The sequence below is a fragment of the Myxine glutinosa genome, chromosome 9 (assembly GCF_964187855.1).
Source record: "Myxine glutinosa chromosome 9, kmMyxGlut1.1, whole genome shotgun sequence".
In the NCBI taxonomy this organism is placed as follows: Eukaryota; Metazoa; Chordata; class Myxini; order Myxiniformes; family Myxinidae; genus Myxine; species Myxine glutinosa.
The window spans coordinates 120747072-120770161 of NC_136269.1; the positions used below are offsets into that span (position 1 = coordinate 120747072).

At 47.2% G+C, this 23090-nt stretch overlaps 1 protein-coding gene and 1 long non-coding RNA gene across 7 annotated transcripts in view; one reads left to right on the forward strand and one right to left on the reverse strand.

The window, feature by feature from the left end:
• Positions 1-23090, forward strand: part of ASB3 (ankyrin repeat and SOCS box containing 3) — an 83857-nt gene that overhangs the window by 16790 nt on the left and 43977 nt on the right. For 4 of the 6 annotated variants that reach the window (XM_068128329.2, XM_078784845.1, XM_068128328.2 and 1 more), the window contains 2 exons: positions 5910-6045; positions 9211-9385. In XM_068128329.2, coding sequence (XP_067984430.2) covers positions 5910-6045; positions 9211-9385 — 311 coding nt within the window. The remainder of the gene's footprint in view (positions 1-5909; positions 6046-9210; positions 9386-23090) is intronic. The other 2 variants (XM_068128331.2, XM_078784846.1) reach the window with 1 other exon arrangement.
• LOC137435009 (uncharacterized) overlaps positions 1-23090 on the reverse strand; it is a 183898-nt gene that overhangs the window by 2073 nt on the left and 158735 nt on the right. The window contains exons 3-4 of the long non-coding RNA XR_010985987.2: positions 3903-4060; positions 70-170 (exon numbers count right to left, since the gene is read on the reverse strand). This is a non-coding gene — a long non-coding RNA (uncharacterized LOC137435009). The remainder of the gene's footprint in view (positions 1-69; positions 171-3902; positions 4061-23090) is intronic.

Consider the following 23090-nt stretch of genomic DNA (forward strand, 5'->3'; position numbering starts at 1 on the left):
AACACAATTGCAAAATTTTTTTTTTTTTTTTGTAGATGAGAAAACAAAAGTAAAGTTGGTATATTTTACCTTTTTGCCTTTTATTCCTCCAAATGGCCCGGTTGATCTCAGTAATATTGCAAAAATGGCGGTAGCATTCAGCATGATATCCTGGAGTGCCTCGTTTTCTCCTGAGGTTAGAAAAAATACAGGTAAATTAATTTTTTTAAATATCTATTACTATGAGCATCGTCCTAAAGGTGAGGAAGTATGTAGAAAATATAAAATTTATTCATCTCAAGAACAGTGTAGAGGTGAAATTTCCCGTCTGTCTGATTCCCGTCTGTCCGAATCATCTGATCACGGAGGTTTTCAAATTTCAACAGTCCGAGCCACGGAAAGCTTTCTAAATTCTAGACTTAAGTTAGAGTCTGAACTTATATCTAGACTACCCTATTACTAGAATTAAAGTTAGATCTAACAAAAAGTTAGTCAAGATCTAGGTACTTACCTCCCACTTCTTTCATCATCATCGTCGACATGCCGCGGCTGTTTTGCCGGTGCCTCTGCCGCTGATACACAGTCCCAGCCATAGCGGTCTGCGTTGTGTGCTACTTTACTTTCGGGCGTGTTTTCGATTTCCTTCCAGAGATTAGCACATTCTTTGAATTTTTTGAAGGATTTCTCGGCAAGAGGAATAACCCTGCTGTGCGTTGCAATGACGTGCATACAGCAAAATCCAGATGATGTCCCTTCTGAATCATCGGCAGATGCACCACTGGCATCAGCATCCGAGGACGACATGAGCGTCGCCATGTTTGCTAGAGTCGCTTCTTTGAAACGCGTTATCTGATTGGCTGTTGCTTATGGGATAGTCCGATGCGTTTATGAAAGGACAACTATGACTGGATAATTTTAGCGAGGTCCTTGTCGAAATTATTGAGGTTTTTTTCCACTTTTTAAAATAATGGTGGAGTTCTGAGATTGCCGAGTTATATGGTATGCTTTTAAACATGTTTTTGGACAATAATATTTCAACATTGATTAGTTACTCGATGTGGGTCACGAAAGTTAAGAATTCTGACCGACGGCCCATGGTCTATAAACGGAGATTTTGGAAATAAAATTATACATTTCAACATTATATTACAGACTAACGTACCAGAATCTGACTTGTGAAAAGTCATGAACATAATTTCTTAATTTTTTCTATATTATCATGCCAATTTGATGCCCACCCGATTTTCAGGTCACGAAATGAAATGAAAAATTGGAACACCTGGCAGTCTATAGGTGCCGGTGAAAGATATATGCATCTCGCTATACGAGATCGGTGCTGGTGATAGACATACACATCTCACTATACGAGATCGGTGCTGGTGATAGACATACACATCTCACTATACGAGATCGGTGCTGGTGATAGACATACACATCTCACTATACGAGATCGGTGCTGGTGATAGATATATGCATCTCGCTATACGAGATTGGTGCTGGTGATAGACATACACATCTCACTATACGAGATCGGTGCTGGTGATAGACATACACATCTCACTATACGAGATCGGTGCTGGTGATAGATATATGCATCTCGCTATATGAGATCGGTGCTGGTGATAGACATACACATCTCGCTATACGAGATCGGTGCTGGTGATAGACATACACATCTCACTATACGAGATCGGTGCTGGTGATAGACATACACATCTCACTATACGAGATCGGTGCTGGTGATAGATATATGCATCTCGCTATACGAGATCGGTGCTGGTGATAGACATACACAACTCACTATACGAGATCGGTGCTGGTGATAGATATACACATCTTGCAATAGTATATAAGATCGGTGCTGGTGATAGACATACACATCTCACTATACGAGATCGGTGCCAGTGAAAGATATACGCATCTCGCTATCCGAGATCGATGCCGGTGAAAGACATACGCATCTCGCTATACGAGATCGATGCCGGTGTGTGTGTTACTGTGTGTGTGTGTGTGTGTGTGTGTGTGTGTGTGTGTGTGTGTGTGTGTTAGTTACTGTGTGCATGTGTGTGTGTGTTACTGTACTTTAAGGCAAATGCCATTGTGTGCTGCCGACGGTGCACACATCGTGATGAACGAGGACGAACAAAGGCAGGATTGACTTTCCATTGGTCAATGGAACTCTGACACTCAATGTCAAATGGAAAACACTTTGGACACTTTTATGGTCAGGACACTGTGTGTGTGTGTGTGTGTGTGTGTGTGTGTGTGTGTGTGTGTGTGTGTGTGTGTGTGTGTGTGTGTGTGTGTGTGTGTGTGTGTATGTGTGTGTGTGTGTCTTACTGAAATTGAACGAAACTGTCAGCTGAAGGAGCAAAATAATTTCATTGTCTTGCACGAATGGTTTATTAAATTGCAGAACCATAGCCTGGTACTTCGTAAGCAGTTTGTGAGTGTAACCTCCATGGAATAGGGTGTCACTCCACTGAATCAGAGTCCACTGTTCCTGCGATCTACTTTTTTCACTCTTGATGATGGACCTAGATTGCATATATCATATTCCCGTGAGGAAGCGACTCATTGTTACCCAGCAACGCTGGGTACTTTTGCGAGTATATAATAAAGGGAGCTGGAGACGAGAGGGGAGGGAGAGGGAAATACAACAACAGCAGAGATCAGGGACATTAGGATATCTGTGGAAGGGCTGGGGTGGGGTACATGGGATAAACAAGATGGATACTACATGGAATTTCAGGAAAAGAAAATGGAATTTGATGGAGGTGGATTTGGGGTGGCTTAATGGGGTTAGAAAAGATCAAGGCTTTGGATGGGGAAAGATAAGAGATGGTGGTGAACAGCGGTTTTGAAGACCTGGAGGGAGGAGTGGGATTGAAGAGAGTGTGGGAGTTTGTTCCAGATGCGGGAGAAAAGAGAAATGACTGAGAAGGTGAGGTGAGAAATGAATGAGAGTGAAGGTGAGCAGAGAGTCTTGATTTTGGCAGTTTCACCAGACGAGGGTTGCTGGCAGATCTTGTGCGTCAATAAGGAATATTTGGGGGACAGAGCACAGACAGAGTTGGAGGAGCGAGGCTGGAGAGGAGTCGGTATGAAGAAACCTACTGAAGATTCAGATGATGAAATGCTGAAATATTAAATGATTATCTAAATTCTAGATGATGAAATTATGAAGATGATGAAATCTTCTGAAGATCCAGTATACGTGCTGTATCCTGGGATTTCTTACCCGTCATAAAGAACAGATTTGGGGTCAAGCTGTGTTTGAGAGTTAGAGCAATGATGAAAACATCAATGTCACCACTCATAATGACTACATCACTGAACATGTTTCCCATATATTGAGCATGCCGAAGTAGCCAAGTGTCAGCTTTCTCATGGTCACAGAAGAACTCATGGACAGCAGCGTAGGTTGTTGTCCCATCCATGGACCGCAGGCGGCGATGGTACTCTTCTTGGTGGGCAAAGTAGATGTCTAGATCTTTCTTGGCGTGTGTAGCCAAGTTGACATCTTTCCACGCAGATGAGAAGAAGCTGTAGAGCGACTCCTTGTTGGGTCCTACTGAGAGGACCTTCGTCCATTGACGCGGTGTCTTTTGACTGAATAAATCTTGACAGTTTGCAATCCACCAGTTGCCCACCTTGCCCTCTGCATTTTTGAGACCTATGTCAGGATGTCGATCAACGACGAAGTCTATGCTCAAGCATTTGTACTTCTCGGCTTACTTAATCAGTTGCACAAAGAGTTCATCAGCTAGTTGTAGGAATGACTTTTACTGACTGAATAATAGCCCCAGTATCAATAACAATGGCTGCATTCACAGGAATAGACTCCTTCAGATAATCACTGCACTTCTGTTGTAGGCATGTGTCAGATATCAGTCAGAGAAAAAAAGTGAGGACATACTAACCTTCCTTTGTTTGCTTTGCTCAGAAATCTTGTGTAGGCTTTACGGCATGTATGGTGACATCTTGCCTTAATGGCCACACAATCCCGATCTTGAATATTGTAGCAAGATATTCTTTCCAGTCATGTCATTTTTCAATCGAGCAGCTTTGACCAATTGACCTGAAAAAAGCAAATGGGTAAGGTTAAGCTCCAACCACAATGCATTTCACTGCAGGTGATAAAAATAGGACTGTGGGTCATGAAGCTCACTGGACCAGCAGTAACGGTTACTCAAACCCCCACAGATCCCCTCAGACCCTGATATTTTTAATGCCGTGAACAAACTTTGTTTGGTACATCACGGGTGATGAAGTTTGTGATCAAGTTTCATTGAAATTGTGTGTGTGTAGTTTCGCAGAAGAGAGCAAATATATATTTGGGGGGGGGGGGGGGGGTCAAAACACCCCTGTAGTTCCCCTTAATGAGCGCAGATTTTGATGCGGACAATACACCTTCGTTAGGCATCAGATATGCATCTTGTGGCCAAGTTTCATCAAAGTCGTGTGTTTAGTTTTAGAGAAGAGAGCACGTACTTTTTTGGGAGGTGGGGGAGGGGGGGGGTGTTGTTGAATGAAGCATCTTAGTTGAGGGCTCATACATAACATCATCAGTGGTGTCATCACCCTCCACAACATTTGGGACGATGGGCTCCCGTGGTGCATTGTGGTTGCAGCGTTTATCGGCCCCTCTCATCCGTTTGGGATAGATGAACCTCCGATAACACGTATTGGGAAAACCCACGAGATGAACTTGATAATGGTCATGAGGCAAGTCAAGATATTGTTGATATTGAGTTGTCTCAGCCAACGATCATTCATGGCCATCCAGAGTCGACCATTTCCATCCACATTCATGGAATTTCTCCCACCCAGCCTCTGAAAAAGGCTTAGTTACCTTTCCACGAACACATTGCTGATGATAATACATTCACGGCTCACTTGTTCCTCCATTTCGTTAGGAAAACAGCAAGAGAAAGCTCATTCACTGCTCCGGCACATGGGGGCTGCCATATTGGATGGATGATGATTTGCATAAATCGCTGACGCGGTTCGCTCATCCCATTGGGCCAGCGAGGTGTCACGTGACAAGCGTTTGGACTGGCTGCTATTCAAATAGCATGAGTGAGTGCGAGGACATTAGAGGTCTTTATAATGGAAATACTCAATAACTGCAGGAATCTGAATGGAGAACTTTTGGCTTCAGAATGTATTCATTTTGAGCTGCAGTGTCGTACTGATTCTACTTAGCCCCCTGATTAGTGGAACGAAACTACGAGCTACAAGTCACGGCTGATGGCCTACCACAGTTGGACTCCAATCAAGTTGTCGCGAGACATCTCATGGATGATCAATGGATATTGGATGCACCTGAGTTCAGTTTGGAGTGTCATAGCAAAGGGGTTGAATATTTATTGACTCAAAACATTTCAGCTTTTCATTTTTTATTATTTTGTAAAGATTTCTAAAAAAAAAAAAAAGTTCCACTTTGACATCATGGGGTATTATGCGTATATCATTGACAAAAAAATCTCAATTTGATCCATTTTAAATTCAAGCCCATTTTAGCCCATTTTATCACACAACAAAATGTGAAAAAGTCGAGGGGTGTGAATACTTTCTGAAGGCACTGTATCTGACGCCAAACGAAGGTGTATTGACTGCATCAAAACCTGCATTCATTAACGGGTTGATTATAATCTTTCAACGAGCGCAACAAGAAAAGGCTTCCCTTTTTTTTGTATCGTGGTTTTTTTTACCACGGCTTCTGCTTGTAGTAAATAATAAACTTGAAAAACGTTATCTTTGTTCAATGTCTATTGGTTCAGGTCTGCCTGCGACCTTGATCTAAATGATATATCTTCAACATAATGATCTGCCTTGATGATTGCATCGTGCGGCATCCTTATATCTTGATGTTTTACGAACGGCGAGTGACGAGAGATATATTCTGTGTTTCCTGGTGGGTGCAGGACCATATCAATCTTTTGAACTTGTTGTTGAGACATGGCTGTTATCCTGAAGCTCGTGATGAATGCGGACTCACTCCACTGTTTGTATCGGCACAGTATGGACAAGTACGCTGCTTGCGTCGACTCATCCCACAAGGTTTGATATCCAATGGCATTTTCAATAGCTTTTAATGGAGGGATTGGGATTGAGGTATTCACCGAAATGGTTGAGAAAAATATGAAGGCCTTTATTTTGTGAAACTTTTAATAATATTGAGTCCATCAACACATTGTTAAATATGTCTCATGACTATTAGCCCAGATGGCCCATCTGCTTGAAAGACAGCCAATACCAAACAATATTTTGCACACAAGAAGAGTGCAAAAGTAGATCCTCTCACCAGCAGGCCAATTAGCTTCCTTTCAATCGTAATCAAAGTTGTGGAATCCATCGTGATAGCTGAAATCGTCTTTCCTCTTTCGTCTTTCCTCTTCATGGGTACAGTGGTGGCTTGTTTTAGTGAGGACACTGAGCTGGAGCCTCAGAGGTTGTGGGTTCAAATCCAGCTGAAGGCAGCAGCATTAAGAATTTGTATGAAAGCTTCTGGAAGTCGAGTTCACTTCAGGAGAACTGGCACAGCACCACTGGATTGTAAGAAAAACCAGCTGGTTCATTAACGACCTTCAGGAAAGGATAACTTACTTGCTCCACCTGGTCTGGTCCACATGTGAAGCTAGTCAATTCACTGTGGTTGGTTCTTGTACTCGTCTCTTATTACGAGTCATTCTAAATGACTGTGATACGACCCTCCTCCTAGATGTACAACATTAAAAACCTAGAACAGCACTCGGTAGAGCGCATACCTCCACCAGGCTGAACAGTGTACATTTTGTATACTGCCAGTGTATCCCACTCGCTGGTATGCTGACTTGAACCAAAATCTAACTTGCTTGTTCTTGTCATCCAACCAACTCATCCACTGTCATAATCCATCCATAACTTTTGAAATATCAGGCTATGTATAGTTTTTGGTCCAATTTCTAAATGGTGAAGCATCACTTGCGAAAAATGTCACAAACCCAACCGTCGTCCTTGTCACACACCCAACCTGTCCACCAAGCTTTGTGTAAATCCGTCCACAGCTTTTTGAGATATTGTCCTATACAATATGTCGTTTTTAGCCCTATCTCTCAATGGTGAAGAATCACCTTTAAATTCTAGTATCTGGATTCAGATCTTGAATCTGTTTGGATGCCATCCCAACCATTTCACTTTGGCATCTTTGTCTTCTACCGCCTCCTACCTGGTCTTGCACCATCTGCCCTCTTCGTGCCCCCCCACACCTCTCACAGCTATCTCCGGGGTACTTGCAGTCCACCTGCAACCCACTTCTCGTGAAACCCTCAAAATACGGAATCGCTGCTCACCTCCACTCATTTGTTACTCGTCTTCTTTCCGCCTGTGGAACCAACATCCTCCATTGAATTCCATTCAATCTTCAATTCCATTCAATTCCATTCAATTCCATTCAATTCCATTCAAAGATTGAATTCCATTCAATCTCATTCTTTCCTCCATGTCCAAGATGGCTGTTCATCGCCATCTCAGATTCAAAACCATGATCTTTTCTTTACCCGCTAAAAAACCCTCCCTCACTCTATTTCTATTTTTTTTTGTCCCATGCCCCTCCGACCAACGGATTCGGATTCCACATCCGACCAACTGACCGACTGACTGATCATCTGTCCATGTACTTTTGTGAAGTACATTGAACATTTACCTTTCATATTACACAGATATTATTCCTCATACCATCCAAAAGGTGGGGGACTTAAAGTATCAGCTCTTTGTTTTCTTCCTGAGAGTGTGCCATCATTGTATCCCTCTTATCCACCCCCTGGGTCTTCCCTTTATCCCTCATCCAATGTTGCATCCGCAGCCAATGTTGTCTTTCTCCATCTATTTGTCCATCAGCCCTGCTGTTGGCATTTTCTTCCTCTCTTTATGTTGATCCTTTTGTTATGTTGCTTCCTGGTCCATTCCTTGTTCTAGCTCAGCCTTGACTCTGTACAACAATGGATAGAGAGTCTGAATCTGAAACAATAGGTCAGAGCTATGGCTCATCTCAAGCATTTGACTTAGTACGGCACTCTGATCTGCTTTGAAACCATCTTGTGAAATGCAAAGCAACCTTCCTTTTAGGCTTGCTGATTTCCTTTACTCGTGCTATCAGCACATAGGTCTCAATAGAATCCTCTCATCTCTCTGTCGATGCTGGATGGCCCCAAGGTGCAGTCCTTGTAAGGATTGTTTTGTCCAGCCCTGTTCCTCATTCATATCAGTGACCTCTCCAAAGCTCTCAGAAGCACTATTTTCGTTTTTTGATGACTCCACCTTATGCTATACAATAACTGCACCACAGCAGCTGCTTCAGTCATTGCTGATCCTGCAAAGGATCAGAGGCTGGTCTACCACTTGGAAAATGTTCCGGATGAAGGCCGCCAACCCACTAGAGTGCCGCACGCACACAATGAGCATGCTCACTGAAACAGGAGAGTTAGAGAACGTAGTCGGGAGTGCCCCAGGTTTGTCTGGCCAACTGCGGCTCGTGGAGCAGGACGTGCTGCGAACGTAGCGAGCTGTGCAACCTCACCAATAGCGTCTGAGACTGTCTCTACCCCAAACTCACACCAGAGATCATGCCTCCTCATCCACCCCCCAATCCCCGAGGCGTGCAGTCCTTAACACAGGGTTCAAAAGTCCTACAAGCAAACTGAACACAAACGGGGGTCTATACCTTAATTCTAATAACTGACCTTCTCCACCCTCAAACTCTCACAAATACAATGATATCAACCATGTCCGTTATAGCCTCGAATTTGCTTGGTATATGGAGGCATGGTTCCCCTCTGCCCTTTTGGAGATCATGACTGAGCGTTCTGAAGACATGGGAATGGGGGTCGTGACAATATTTTCCAAGTTTTTCTGTTCTTTTTGTTTTTCTGCTTATACCAAAAATATATTATCAGGGCTTTTTGGGTGTTTTCATGTGATTGGTCGCTTTAAATTAGTTATTCAATTCAGATGTCCGACTCATTTATGGATAACAGTTATGTATTTGAACCATTTTGATGCATTTTTGGGAAAAATACTCACTTGCCAAGTAGCTCGAGTTCCAAGTAGTGCTATACTTTTCCTAATTGTGAGCAACATTTGCAGCATTACTGTACTTAATCAATTTTTTTTTGTTTTGTCTCCCACCTCTCCCACCGCCATTGCTGATACTCATTGAACGTATTTTGCTTTTTATTTCCTCGGAAGCCAATATAGCATCCCAAACAAATGATGGAGCAACTCCATTATTCATAGCTGCCCAGGAAGGGCATGAGGATTGCGTAAGGGAACTCCTCCTTGCAGGTGCCTCTTCCATGCAAGCCTGCGATGCATTAAATTGTCATACACCTCTCCATGCAGCTGCTGAGAGGGGACATGTTAGGTATGTATTTAAAGGAGACGTCTCACAAAGAGCTTTTTTTCCTGGGTCTGCCCACCATTCCTTCACTTAATAATCTTATTGTTCTTTAACCCTCTCACTGCTGGGTGACTATGACCAGCTTTAACTCGAGGTTCTCAACCTTTTTCAATCAAGCCTCCCTCCCCCCACACTTTATCAATTTATTTACACTTGATCACCCTTCTCCCTCTCCCTTCCCTACAATGGTGAGGATGCTTCCACTTAGCATGGCTAATGCATTTGTTCAAATGTCAGAAAAACGGTTTGAATCGAAATAGTTCACAAGCAAATTCATATGAAATAGCTGTTGCACGTATCCATCTTCATTCAGTCAAATAAACACCATCATGCCAATCCTAAGGCTATGCCAACTTGTCTGTGCGTCTCCATATACCTTCTCCCTCCGCTCTGCTATTGGCATTTCTCGTTTCTCCTGTGGTTCCCTTTGTTATGTTGCATGCTAATCCGTTCTGTGTCCTAGCTATTCCATGAGGCTAGACTATATATTGTCGCGCAACTCCGATTAACATCAGAGTCGCGGATAGCCGATTACGAAGGCTTTAACTCTGAAGCGGAAACTCAATGGCGGATTCCAAAACCTAAAGCCCCTAAGCGTGCGGAATGGAGGGAAGCGGCGAGAGTCCCCGCAGCCTTAACTGTGAAAATCAACCACCCGGTAATCTGTGTTCAGATATATGTACAAAAATAATATAAGGGTTTATGCAGGAAAAGCAAAGACACTAAAAGCACGTGCCCGTAATAAAATAAGGCACTAAATTGGGATCCCACGCACAACAGATTTCAAACACGAGACGAGGGAGATGAATACAAAAATAACACGTCTTTTATGTAAAGTGTATTCGCGGATATGGCCTTATCTCGTCCTTGTCTTGGTGGCTGCCGTCCAACACCCGGCTCCTTTCGTCCCGCGGCACGCCTCGCTCCAAGTTCCAGAGCACCGAGCACCAAGCACCGATCACCACGAGGTCCCACAGCAGGCTAGCGTGAATCCACCCAGCAAAAAGGAGCGAGCTCCAACCACCTCGACGGCGATCTTCCACACGACAGCCAACTCAACCAGGGCCAGGACTCAGCTCACAAGCCAACTCAGGATCGCACCGGGACTCTCTCAAGCTGTGAACTGCGAACCGTGAACTCAAAAACCTTCTCACTGCCAGGAATGTCACTCAACTGCCAGTCCTACTCCATCTGCCTGAAATGGCGTCCGGCCCCCGTTAATATCCCCGGCCGATGACGTCAGCTTTGGCGCACTGTCCTGCCAATCAGAGCCTCCACCGGTTCGCCAGCTCACCCCGGTGCACGCCCACTGTGTCACTCTCACTCCCGCTCCTGCTCCTTGTGTTATAGCACGTGCTATGCGAGGCGGATAGGCCTCTCGGAGGTGTAAATGGTGGCGGCCATTTGTGGCGGTGTTCTGGCCTGCTTTCTTCCTAAGTCATGTCAGGGGGAAAGGGCATCATTAGTGTTGTACTAAGGGAATCCTAACCAAGTGTCTATGTGGTCTGCACTGCCATAAGGGACAAAGGTTTGATTACTAGGTAAGTCATACAAGGGCTCTACTCATTAACCCCTACACTACCTATCACTCGAATCTCCTGGTAGATTCACAATCATACATCTTAGCCGACAAAATGCCTACACATGATTTATTACAGGTAGTGTTCCTTACCGCGACACACGAAGCATGGTACCTACTCAGATCTACTCTGCTCTACATATATCACGACCCAAATTCGTAACACAGCCCTCCCCCCCCCCCCCCCGGAACCGTAGCTCCTGCAAGGTTCACTGCAGGCGCTACCATTTCAGCCTTAACACTTACTGTCACACACTTAATTGACCTATGAAATAAATCAGGAAGGGCTGTAGGAAGTGAGTCGGACTATCTACCGACACTTCCTTAACAACTAAACCCCTTAACCATCATGCAATCATGTATTTACAATGGTCTTCATTGCTCCTGCGGAGGGAGGAAACAAACAACACGCAACACTAACTTAACCACAAACTTAGCCACTTACTCAAAAATTCCAAAAACTCTATCCTTTTGTACATACCCCAGTCTACAGACCGCGTCCCCCAGTGGATGCCACAAGACACAACCTTACCTGCGGGGCCATCCCCAATGCACCCCCTAAATTTCCACGGGCCCTGTCCAGGTGTTACAGGTGAGTGACATGGCTTTGTGGATTTCGCCCACATTCATGCAACACAAACCCCTTAACCACTCATTCTCATTCCAAAACTCAGCACGACACTTTATCATTACCAGCGCTTATTTCACCCCCCCCCTCCCCCTGCAGGACCATGGCATTGACGTCATATACATGTGTGTGCATTCCTCAACTAGGCAGCGGGGAGGTACCACACAAAAAGATGGTGGGGGCTCTACAGGCTATGGTGCCCGCAGTCCCAATACAAGTCAACCGACTTACAAGTTCATTGCCCCCCCCGCCCCCCCTTTACCTCTTGGCCCCATGACAGCCCAACAGCCCCTTTCCGCCGTTACCTAGCTGGTGAGGGTCTCCACACACACCAGGCTCCTCCGCGGCCTCCTGCTTCAGCGCAGCAACACGGGTCACCGGGGGACTTCCTCACCCCGCGGCACCCGACCAGACCCTCCACCGACGAGCTCCAATTTACAGTTACCACCGGCTGCCAGGGGTAATTGCCGCAGAGGGGGGTCGCAGGCATCGCTCCTCATAGCTTGATCCGTATCTGCAGACACACACACCTTCCCCACCCACAAGATCCCCAAAACACACTTCCCTGCTGCCATTCAATTCTCAACACCACACGGCACAATTCCATAGAAGATGGTACAAAAGATGTTTCACAAGTTTTGCCATGGCCTGCCACATGTGAAATCCCCAATTCAAGTTCAAATCATTACATTTCCAAAAGCACAATAATCACCCCTCTGTCTCCAATAATCATCACTCGTCCTCAGTTTCCACTCTCACGACCACATCAAAACACATAACCACGACACATAAAAACACGCCCACCCACAAGACACTGTGTGGCCCCCATTCCATCCCCTCACCGGCCATGTCGTCACTCTCACCCGCCTCCCAACTCGAAATTACATGTCCCCAATTTCCAAAGCAAGTCCTGAAGCCTGGGACAGTACTCCTCAAAAACACTCACCTCAAGTGCAGGTAACTATCGGTTGGTCAGGTCCAAAGTGCAATCCACCCATCACAATCCCGAAATTTCTCATTGAGCCTATCAAATCTCCAAATTTCTCTTTTTGTCCCCCACTATACTAATACTGGCAGGTATGTGGATCCGCATCCAACGGTGATCATCACTACACAACTACCTGTGGCCACGACAGCTCTGCACCTCTACTGTGCAAAGGTCATCGGGACAAGGTGAGCAGTTGAAACGCCAACATGGCCCATGAGTGTCCATAAGGGTGCGACCCACCATCCATCCTTCGGCCCCCCTGCGAGGAACACAGCTGCACCAGCCCCAGCTGGCCAATGTGGTGAGCACTTGCTGCCACAACACACACTACCGCACACACAACCTCGGCCCTGCGGGGGCACGGTCGCAGTGCGTGGCATCCCTACAGCCACGTCCCCTGCACCTCCACATCATCCCCCAGTCCGACTACGGAACTGCAGCCCCCCCCCAATGCTCACCCACACTTGACCACACCAAGGTCCAGTCAACAGCCATACTCCACCAGGAGACCCACCCAGAAGACATGGTCCACACACTTCGGACACGCACAGCACCACGTTGACCCTCAACTACACAACTAGATCCCCATGACTCCGCGCCCCAAATATCATCACAGTCGCCCCCGCAACCAGTTGAAAGCTGTGTCCTGCTACCCTATCGATTTTTATCACAGCGTCCAACACTTTGGTCTAACACACCTGGATCAATAATGGCGTCACTATACAGTGTCCACCATTTCTCTTCACAAAATTCACCCTTAAATTTGAATCTAATCCACAGATTACCCATGCCAAACATTTTTCACATTTCACAAATCTCAACCAAAGAAAGATGCTTTGCCATACACATGCCAGCCGAGCATGGCCCATATGCTCGGCTCGTTACACATTCCAAATTCAACAACCCCATGGCTCTCTTCCCAAACCGAGAGTCCATAAATCGTAATGGAACATCTGTGGAAGGTCACTCTCACACCATCACATTCCACAGATGCTCCAATGGTGTCCGGCAGGCTATCTCCATCCCTGTCCATTCGGTTTGACCCAAGTCCATAGACCAACACGGCATGGCAGGTCACCACATGCCGGTTGTCCCAAAGTCTCAGGGAGAGGGTGTCAGGCCGCATGCCCGGGTGGTCACTACATCAGGCCCAAGCTGGCCATCCGCGGTGCCACCTCTAAAGCGTGACCCACAACACCTCCCCCTAGTGGGCCTCAATAAATGCCATCCCAGGCTTGAGAAACCACCTCGGACCCCCTGAAGGTCTTAACCCCCACCAGGGTCTAGTGACCCTGTCGGCCCAAGCCACCCGCTCGGACGGCGCCCCGATGGACAAGGGATGCCACACTCCACCAGACCTCCCGTGGGGCCCAGGTCGTACCTCCACACCCAAGGCTGGACCCCACGTCCAAATCTCACCAGCTCAGCTCCCCAGCTGGCTGGCATCACAAAATTTCCAAAGGGGCAACTTTTGCCCGAGGCCATCACCATTGACCTCTCCCGGTCCAAATCCCGCAGCCCGGGGACCAACTCTCCCCATGGCTGCACCAAATCAATTTCCCATTTTAATTTAATTTTAAATTTCCTTTTACAAATTTTCATTTCCACTGCCAAACCAAACCGCAGCTGCAGGTAACAACTCTTACTGGTTGTTCTGCCCCTCCCTGCAGCTGGTCCACAGGGACCAAATCTTCAGAGGCTCGATCTCCCGATCCCTCTCTTTTCGAATCCAGCCCGGAGCCAACACACTCCCCCAACTGGTTGTCCAATTTTGGAGCCTCTGTTTCCAATTCGTAGTGTACGGTGAGGGTCCCCTTGGTCATTCCAACCACCTCCTTGGACCAACTCACCTCTTCCCCCAAACTCCTTTGGGCCCGGTCAACCTTTACCTCCATGGGACTGTCCCAGGTCCCCAGCACTGGATCAAATCATCCTCATCATCATCATCAATACCACAAATCATTGGCGGCCCCGACAGGTTTTCATCAATATCCCCAATAAATACCCGGTCCGGCTCTATTGCACGGACCCCCAATAATTCTACCCCCTCTTGCTCCGCACCACCGCCCTAGTCCTCTTTAATGTCTTTCTCTCTCCCGGCAAGTCCTTTGGGTTCTCCAGCGCTAGTCCTCTTAGCCCTCCGATGCAAGCCCTTTCTCTGCAAGTCCTCTCGAGGGCTTTGTGCATCGGGTTATATAGGTACGCCCCGCGAACCTTCTGGAACTCACCAGACTCTTCTCACCACGCCCTCTGACGCCACCACCTCTGAGCTCTGATTGGTGGCCTATGCTTACCGTCATCGCTCCTGCCGCTCCGCCTCGACTCCGCCCCGATCCTCCTCCACCTCCCTCGTGTTTGTTGTAAAAAGTCAAATCCACAACATTGTCCTCAAGGTAGGTTTAATTGTCCCCGTCGCACCGTGGAGCGAAAGGGGGACTATGGCTTTCCCCTCCGTCCGTGTGTCCGTCCGTCCGTCCGGCCGTGCGTGCGGGCGTGCGTGCGTAGGCGAAGGACCGCATTCGAATTTGGTGTGTGGGTGTAACCCACGTCAAAATCCAAGATGGCCGCCACCATGTACGTCTGATGCCATGTATGTCTGAACCTTGTGAGCTGAATATCATGAAAAATAAGCAAAGTACCAACTTCTAATTTGGTGTGTGGGTGTACCTCGGCATAAGGAAGAACGCTATTGAAAATTGGGTCGCCACGTCAAAATCCAAGATGGCCGCCACCATATATATGTCTGAACCTTGTGAGCGAAATATCTTGAAAAATAAGCGAAGTACCAACTTCCAATCTGGTGTGTGGGCGTACGTAGGCACAAGAAAGAACGCTATTGAAAATTGGGTCGCCACGTGAAAATCCAAGATGGCCGCCGCCATGTATGTCTGAACACTGTGAGATGAATATCTTGAAAAATAAGCGAAGTACCAACTTCTAATTTGGTGTGTGGGTGTATCTACGCATAAGGGAGAACGCTATTGAAAATTGTGTTGCCACGTCAAAATCCAAGATGGCGGCCACCATATATATGTCTGAACCTTGTTAGCGAAATATCTTGACAAATAAGCGAAGTACCAACTTCTAATCTGGTGTGTGGGTGTATCTACGCATAAGGAAGAACGCTATTGAAAATTGTGTCGCCACGTCAAAATCCAAGATGGCCGCCACCATATATATGTCTGAACCTTGTTAGCGAAATATCTTGACAAATAAGCGAAGTACCAACTTATAATCTGGTGTGTGGGTGTATCTAGGCATAAGGAAGAACGCTATTGAAAATTGGGTCGCCACGTCAAAATCCAAGATGGCCGCCTTGCGTCTTCCACTTTGTCAACTCGCATCACTTCACCGACGGGGGACCGAGGCATAACGCTTGTTCAAATTCGATCTCTGGCAACACCTGTAAGATATAACCAAGCCATATATCAGGATTAAATAATCACGGAGGAGTCCAGCAATTATCAATCAATGCAAGCAAGCCTGAAACATCTAGATATACGCACCATTTGAGTATACGCTGTCACACAGATTATATGTCACAGGAATGACTCGGAGCGGTGGTCGCCCGAGTTCTTATAGACGCCTCTCAGTGGTTGGAGAGAGCATAACACCTGGGTTCAACTTAGATACAATTTCATTACATTCTCCCCGCCGTTAAAACTACACTTCCGCTAAGGCAGGTGTCAAGCGAGCAGCATATAGCAGCAGAATAATAGCAGTGAGCAGCAGTTGTCCATCCATGTCAGTCGGTCCAACCATAGCGGTCGGGGCGGCGAATCTCCCTACCGGCATGGGTCCGGAAACTACCGGGTACTACATCCCCTAGACCGGAGTCCCCTGCGTCGGAGTAGCCGCCTAAGTCAGGTGACGGAGGTGGCACCACAGGGCCTACAGGTTGGGGAGCGTTTAGTGGTGAGTAGGCCGGCAGATACTCCACGGGCGGATAAACGGGAGAGTCCATGGACTCGTAAACTGGTTCATCAATTTCCCCGCAAGGGGCCAGGTGGCGTACGGAGACTGTTGACTCGCGTCCATCAGACATCAAGACACGAGCGTGCTCGGGATTAGCTTGGAGTACCTGCACCTTATCCACTAGTGGGTCATACTTACTCATGCGAACTGCACGTTTGAGGAAAGCCAGTCCTGGCTCAGCAAGCCAACTAGGTAAAGATCGGGTACTACCCGAACTCCTCGGGTGATGAAACATCCGTTCGTGGGGAGTTTGATTGGTAGCCGTACACAATAAAGTCCTGATTGAGTTCAGTGCCACGGGTAACGAAGAAGCCCATTTGTCTAGGCCTCGGCCGAGGGACTTAAGACTCAGCGTAACGGCTCTCCATATAATACCATTGAAGCGTTCGACCTGTCCATTCACCTGCGGTCTATACGGAGTGGTATAGCTAGAAGCGACATTATGCTGGAGTAAGAAGTTCCTCACTTCCTGGGATAGGAACACCGCGCCTCGATCGGTATGCACGTAGGCCGGATTCCCAAACATAGAAAACAAGTTCTGCAGACACCGGATAACCGTGGTAGCTGTTATATCTACGCACGGGAAAGCAAAAGGGAATCTCGAGAACTCATCAACGATCGTGAGTAGATAACGAGAGTTACTCGATGCCGGTGATGCCGGCAGTGGTCCTTTGAAATCCATCGCCAATCTCTCCCACGGCCTAGTGGCTCGGACCAGCGTTCCCATCGGAGGGTTGTAGAAACGCGGTTTGAGTTCAGCACATACAGAGCAAGTGCGACAGATCTGACGAATATCCTCAACCGAGTAGGGCAAGTTACGACTGCGCACAAAATGAGTGAAACGCGTCACCCCGGGATGGCACAAGGTATCGTGCAAAATGCGCAGGTCCTCAAAAGATGTGAGGCTCGCACACGTTGTCGGCCGCGATAAAGCGTCGGCAACCAGGTTATCCCTCCCAGGGCGATATTTGATTGTGCAGCAGAAATCGGCGAGCTCAATCCGCCAGTGAGTGATTTTCTCATTCTTAATGCGTTGAGCATGCTGGGTGTCGTACATAAAAGCAACGCTCTGTTGGTCCGTGATAATTTGGAAGCATCGTCCGAGCAAATAGGGACGCCAACGCCTGATCGACTCGACGATGGCATACGCCTCCTTTTTGACAGACGAATGTCTCCGCTCAGCGGAGGAGAGAGTCCGTGAAAAGAAGGCCACAGGGCGCCCCCCTTGAGAGAAAGTTGCAGCTATCGCATGATCCGACGCATCGCTTTCCAAAACAAAGGATTTATTTACGTCAATCGTCGCCACAGCGGCGCCAGCGATGTCGGACTTAAGGCTATGAAAAGCGGCCGTGGCAGCAAGGCTCATGGGGAACGCTTCGCAGTCCACAAGTGGGTGGAGCTTCGCGGAGAAATTTTGTACCCACTTGGAATAATGAGCAAACAGCCCGAGAGCACGCTTCAACGAGGCACGATCGCAGGGCGGGGCCATATCGAGCAAGGGTCACAGACGCTCCTTATCCGGAGCGACAGAGCCGTGGGTCACAGTGTACCCCAGGAGATCTATCGTGTGAGCAGAGTAGCGACATTTAGCCTCATTCATAGTCAAGCGATACCTCTGCGCGACCTCGAGGAAGCGCTTCAGATTAGCATCATGATGTTCCTGGTCATACCCACAAACCGTGAGATTATCCAGATAAACGAAGACATCGGTCAAGTTCTCCTTGGCTATGAGGTTGTCCATAGCCCTCTGAAAACACGCGACCCCGTTCGTGACCCCGAAAGTTAGCCGGGTGAACTGGTATAACCTCTGACCTGATTCAAACGCAGTATAGATGCGATCTGCCTCGGAGATGGGGATCTGATGATACGCACTACGTAGATCGAGAGTGCTGTAGACCGAATACTGTGCCACCTGTCGAACCAGGGAGTCCATTCCCGGAAGTGGGTAGGCGTCCAGCTGGGTAAACCGATTAATCGTCTGCGAATAGTCGATTACCATGCGTTTGCGATGCGATTCGCTTCGTACCACCAGAACTTGGGCCCGCCAGGGCGACCGACTAGGTTCTATGATACCTTCCTTTAGTAGCTGCGCCATTTCTTCCACAATGAATTGCGCGTCAGCTTGTGAGTAGCGTCGCAATTTAACCGTGACAGATGTACAGTCCGTGGTCATATTGGGGAACAGCGACAATGGCTCAATTTCCATCCCTGTAAGAGCACACACAGCGAGAGTATCAGTACCACCAAATTCTATTTCCAAACGTCCATGTCGCTTGAGAAAATCATGTCCTTGCAAAACTTCTGCACATAATGCTGGTAAGACCATTAAATGCACATCCGGAAACATTCGACCCTTAATCAAAAGCTTCAGTCGACAATCCCCTTTTGTGCTAAGCCATAGCCCCTGAGAGGCCATAAAGATTCGGCGTCTTGTCCCAAGAATCGGCCATTCATGTTTCTGCACAAGTCGAAAATCAACATTACTATCAGTGGATCCCGTGTCGATTAAAGCATTAGCAAAAATTCCCTTAATCATGAGTGGGATTATAGCACGAGCCAGGCCAGGTGGACCTGTAGTTATCGAGTCGTTGAGGGGAGGCGCTCGGGCCTCGCGTGTGGATCCAACGCCAGCTAAAGTCTTTCGTGCCGTTGAAGTCGTTCATAGGCCAGTCTTGCCGCCTCCAGAGGGCGCTCGAGCCACGCGTGAAGTTCCCAGCTTCCGTGTGGTTAAAGTAGCTTGTGGATCGTTCGTGCCGCCTCTGGAGGGCGCTCGTGCCACGCGCGGAGCTTCGAAGCCAGCATTCACCGATCGGGTGGCCGATCCCGGAAATTGGCAGGGTGTCGGAAGAATGCCCGTCAAGGACGGTCGTACCGCGTACTGAAGTGTTTGCGCCACTTGTTTAGTCGGCGCGGCGAGTCTCATCAAGGTCGAGCTCTCAGCTCGGGGCCCACGGAGAGGGGTGATCCCCATCAAATTCGGGCGAGGCACGCCGCGCGCCATTCGTACCGCGGGCTCGGAGATGAGCACATTCATCGTCAAGCGAGCTCGCTTGCCTCGCGGTGCTCAGCAAACTTTTGCAAAATGTCCCGTCTTTGTGCACAAATGATACTTCGCATCTTTAGCAGGGCAAACAGACATGGGATGATTCCCATTCCCGCAGAAATAGCACGTAGCGTTACTTCCTGACTTGGGTCTTGCTGCAGCAGCCACCGCCGAGCCCGGATCGGGATCCTCTGGGGTATCCGTGGTCTCCGATTCTGGCGGAGGTGCCGAGGCGGCATCCACGACCTCGGCGGTAGCTCTCTCCGGTCGGGTTTGTCGAGATGTCCCCGCTGTGACATATGGGCGTTCATACGCGTCGGATTGTTCCGGTGCTTCGGTATACACGTGAGATAACCGAAGGGCTTCTTCTAGTGTCAAATCGGATTCTTCAAGTAGTCTTTGTCTAACGACTGGTGACCTAAGACCTGAGACGAAAGAATCGCGGACAAGGTCATCGCAGACTTGTTCATGGGTGCGTACCACAGGGGTACTTTCCTTCAGTAGGCGTCGGAGGTCTTGAGAAAATTGATCTAAGGTCTCCGTGGGCTGTTGTCGTCGAGTCGCAAGCGAATATCGTGAATAGACCACGCTTCGTTTTTTTATGTCGATGCGCTTCAGCTCAGCCACGGCAGCATCAAACGTCTCACATTGTTCAATTGCCATGTACATGGCATGATGTACCTTTGATTGCAGAACAGCGAGTTTTGTTTCATTGGTGACGGCCTCCTGAGCATTGACCTGATTATTCAAGATTTTCAGCCAATGTGTCAGCTGGGCGGCCGCGTCCGTCGCCTGAGGGTCTGCTCCGAAGACAGGCACTTGGATCATCTTATGAGCCATGTCGTACTCGTTCGTGTCCCGTACTCGTTCAGGACGAAGAGACGAATTTGAATTAAGTGTTATAAAAAGTCAAATCCACAACATTGTCCTCAAGGTAGGTTTAATTCAAATTCGATCTCTGGCAACACCTGTAAGATATAATCAAGCCATATATCAGGATTACATAATCACGGAGGAGTCCAGCAATTTATCAATCAATGCAAGCAAGCCTGGAACATCTAGATATACGCACCATTTGAGTATATGCTGTCACACAGATTATATGTCACAGGAATGATTCGGAGCGGTGGTCGTCCGAGTTCTTATAGACGCCTCTCAGTGGTTGGAGAGAGCATAACACCTGGGTTCAACTTAGATACAATTTCATTACAGTGTTAACTCGCCCAAAATGAACCAACGTTAACAAACTGCATTGAGGTTACAGACGTAGGATGACCGGTGGCAGTAGGGCCTATTTTCCTGGCTTTACACAACGCAGAATTAACACTGGAAAGGGCCTATTCTCACACATACTAAGAAATAACTATACTACAAATGAGGCTACATGTTGCTTGTGTGATTATCTATGGGGGACAGACTTTAACCTTTATTGAACTCACTGTGCAAACCTCAAAACCGTAGCTATATATATATATATATATATATATATATATATATATATATATATATATATATATATATATATATATATATATATATATATATATATATATATATATAAACGCCTTGGAGTTAAAGCAATATAAAGGCTTGAGGACATTTGGCAGACATTGTTGCATTCTTGTTTAATGCATTTATCGGCTGATATATTTTTTAATGCCTCAAGCCTTTCCTTGGAAAAAGTTGAGTGCTTATCCGTTAGTCACAATCCTGGGGTGTCTTGTATCCCAATAGCATTTCAGCTTGCAAGACTTTGTGGGATATTGTGACAGGAACAGAACTGTCACGAATTGCAGGCAGGGGTGAGGGCGGAGCTTTATTGCACTCGTACAGCATGTTCCTGTGAGCTTCACAATTAGTCTCAGGCTCATGGAATGGCATGAACCTGTAGCACTAGTGGAAATGGGGGTAGATGTGGGATTATAATCACAAATACGAGGAGGTAAGCATATGGGATAGCTCTGTGATGCTATCTGATTGATGGTGCATATTCAAACAGTACAAAGATTGGCCTTTTGCCTTTACAAATATTTGTATCCCACCTTGGGCTCCCACCTGTTTGGGTTTGTTGTTTGGGCTGTTTCTTGGGTTTGTTGATCTGGAGAAAGCATTCGATAGGGTTCCATGCAAAGTATTGACATGGGCAATGAGGAAGTTAGGAGTGGAGGAATGGTTGATCAGAGTAGTGATGGCAATGTACAAAAGTGCGCGCACAGCTGTTAGGACGAAGGACGGGAACAGTGGTGAGTTTGAGGTGAAGGTGGGAGTGCATCAGGGGTCGGTACTACGTCCACTACTATTTGTAGCTGTGATGGAGGTGCTGGCTCAGAACGTAAAGGAGGGTTTACCGTGGGAGTTGTTGTATGCAGATGATCTGGTGTTGATTTCGGAAAGTCTGGATGGACTGAAGGAAAAGATGAACAAGTGGAAGGAATGTATGGAGACAAAAGGTCTGAAGGTGAATATCGGAAAGACGAAGGTGATGGCAAGTGGTAAAGCATGTGGTGAGGTGGAAAGAACTGGGAAGTGGCCCTGTGTTGTGTGCAGGAAGGGTGTCGGAGTGAACTCCATTCAATGTACAATGTGCGCTGAGTGGGTTCATCAAAAATGTAGTGGTCTGAGAGGGTCATTAACCAGTGTGGCAGCTACATTCAAATGTAAGGTGTGCACAGAGGCAGCTGCACATGGAGGAAATGTTGAGTTGGATCTTGGAGACAGCGTGAAGCTGGAAGGTGTGAAAACATTTTGCTACCTCGGAGACATGCTGAATGGAGAAGTTGGATCAGACTCGGCAACGGTTGCTAGAGTGAGATGTGCATGGAAGAAGTTTCGGGATACGAGCCTCGATTCAGTATCCAAAAAAAAAAAAAAAAAAAAAAAAAACTGAGTGGCGTGCTGATGAGGAGGGGAGTGTCGTTGAAGCTTCAGGGAAAGGTGTATGCTGCATGTGTGAGAAGTGTTATGATTTATGGGAGCGAGACATGGGTAATGAACGTAGAGCAGCAACGAAGGTTGGAAAGGGTGGAAATGCGAATGGTTCGATTGATGTGCGGAGTATCGTTGAGAGAGAGGAAGACAAATGATGAATTGCGAAAAATGATGGGAATAGAGCCTGTGATTGATGCTGTGAAGAGGAACAGGTTGAGATGGTTTGGTCATGTGTTGAGGAAGGATGAAAGTGACTGGTTGAGAAGAGTGATGGAAATGAATGTCGAAGGAAGTAGAGGACGGGGAAGACCGAGAAAAACTTGGCTAAAGATGGTGGAAGAAGAAATGTGGGCAAGGTGGTTAACAAGGAGAGATGCAGAAAATAGGGCAAGATGGAGAAGATTGTCATGGGGACCGCAAGGCTAACCCCCGCTAGTAGTGTATATATGTTGCTTCTGGGACACTCTCATTTTCCCATTGACTTACATGTTAATTTTTCCCCTCCCTCATTGCCCCTAAACACCTCTA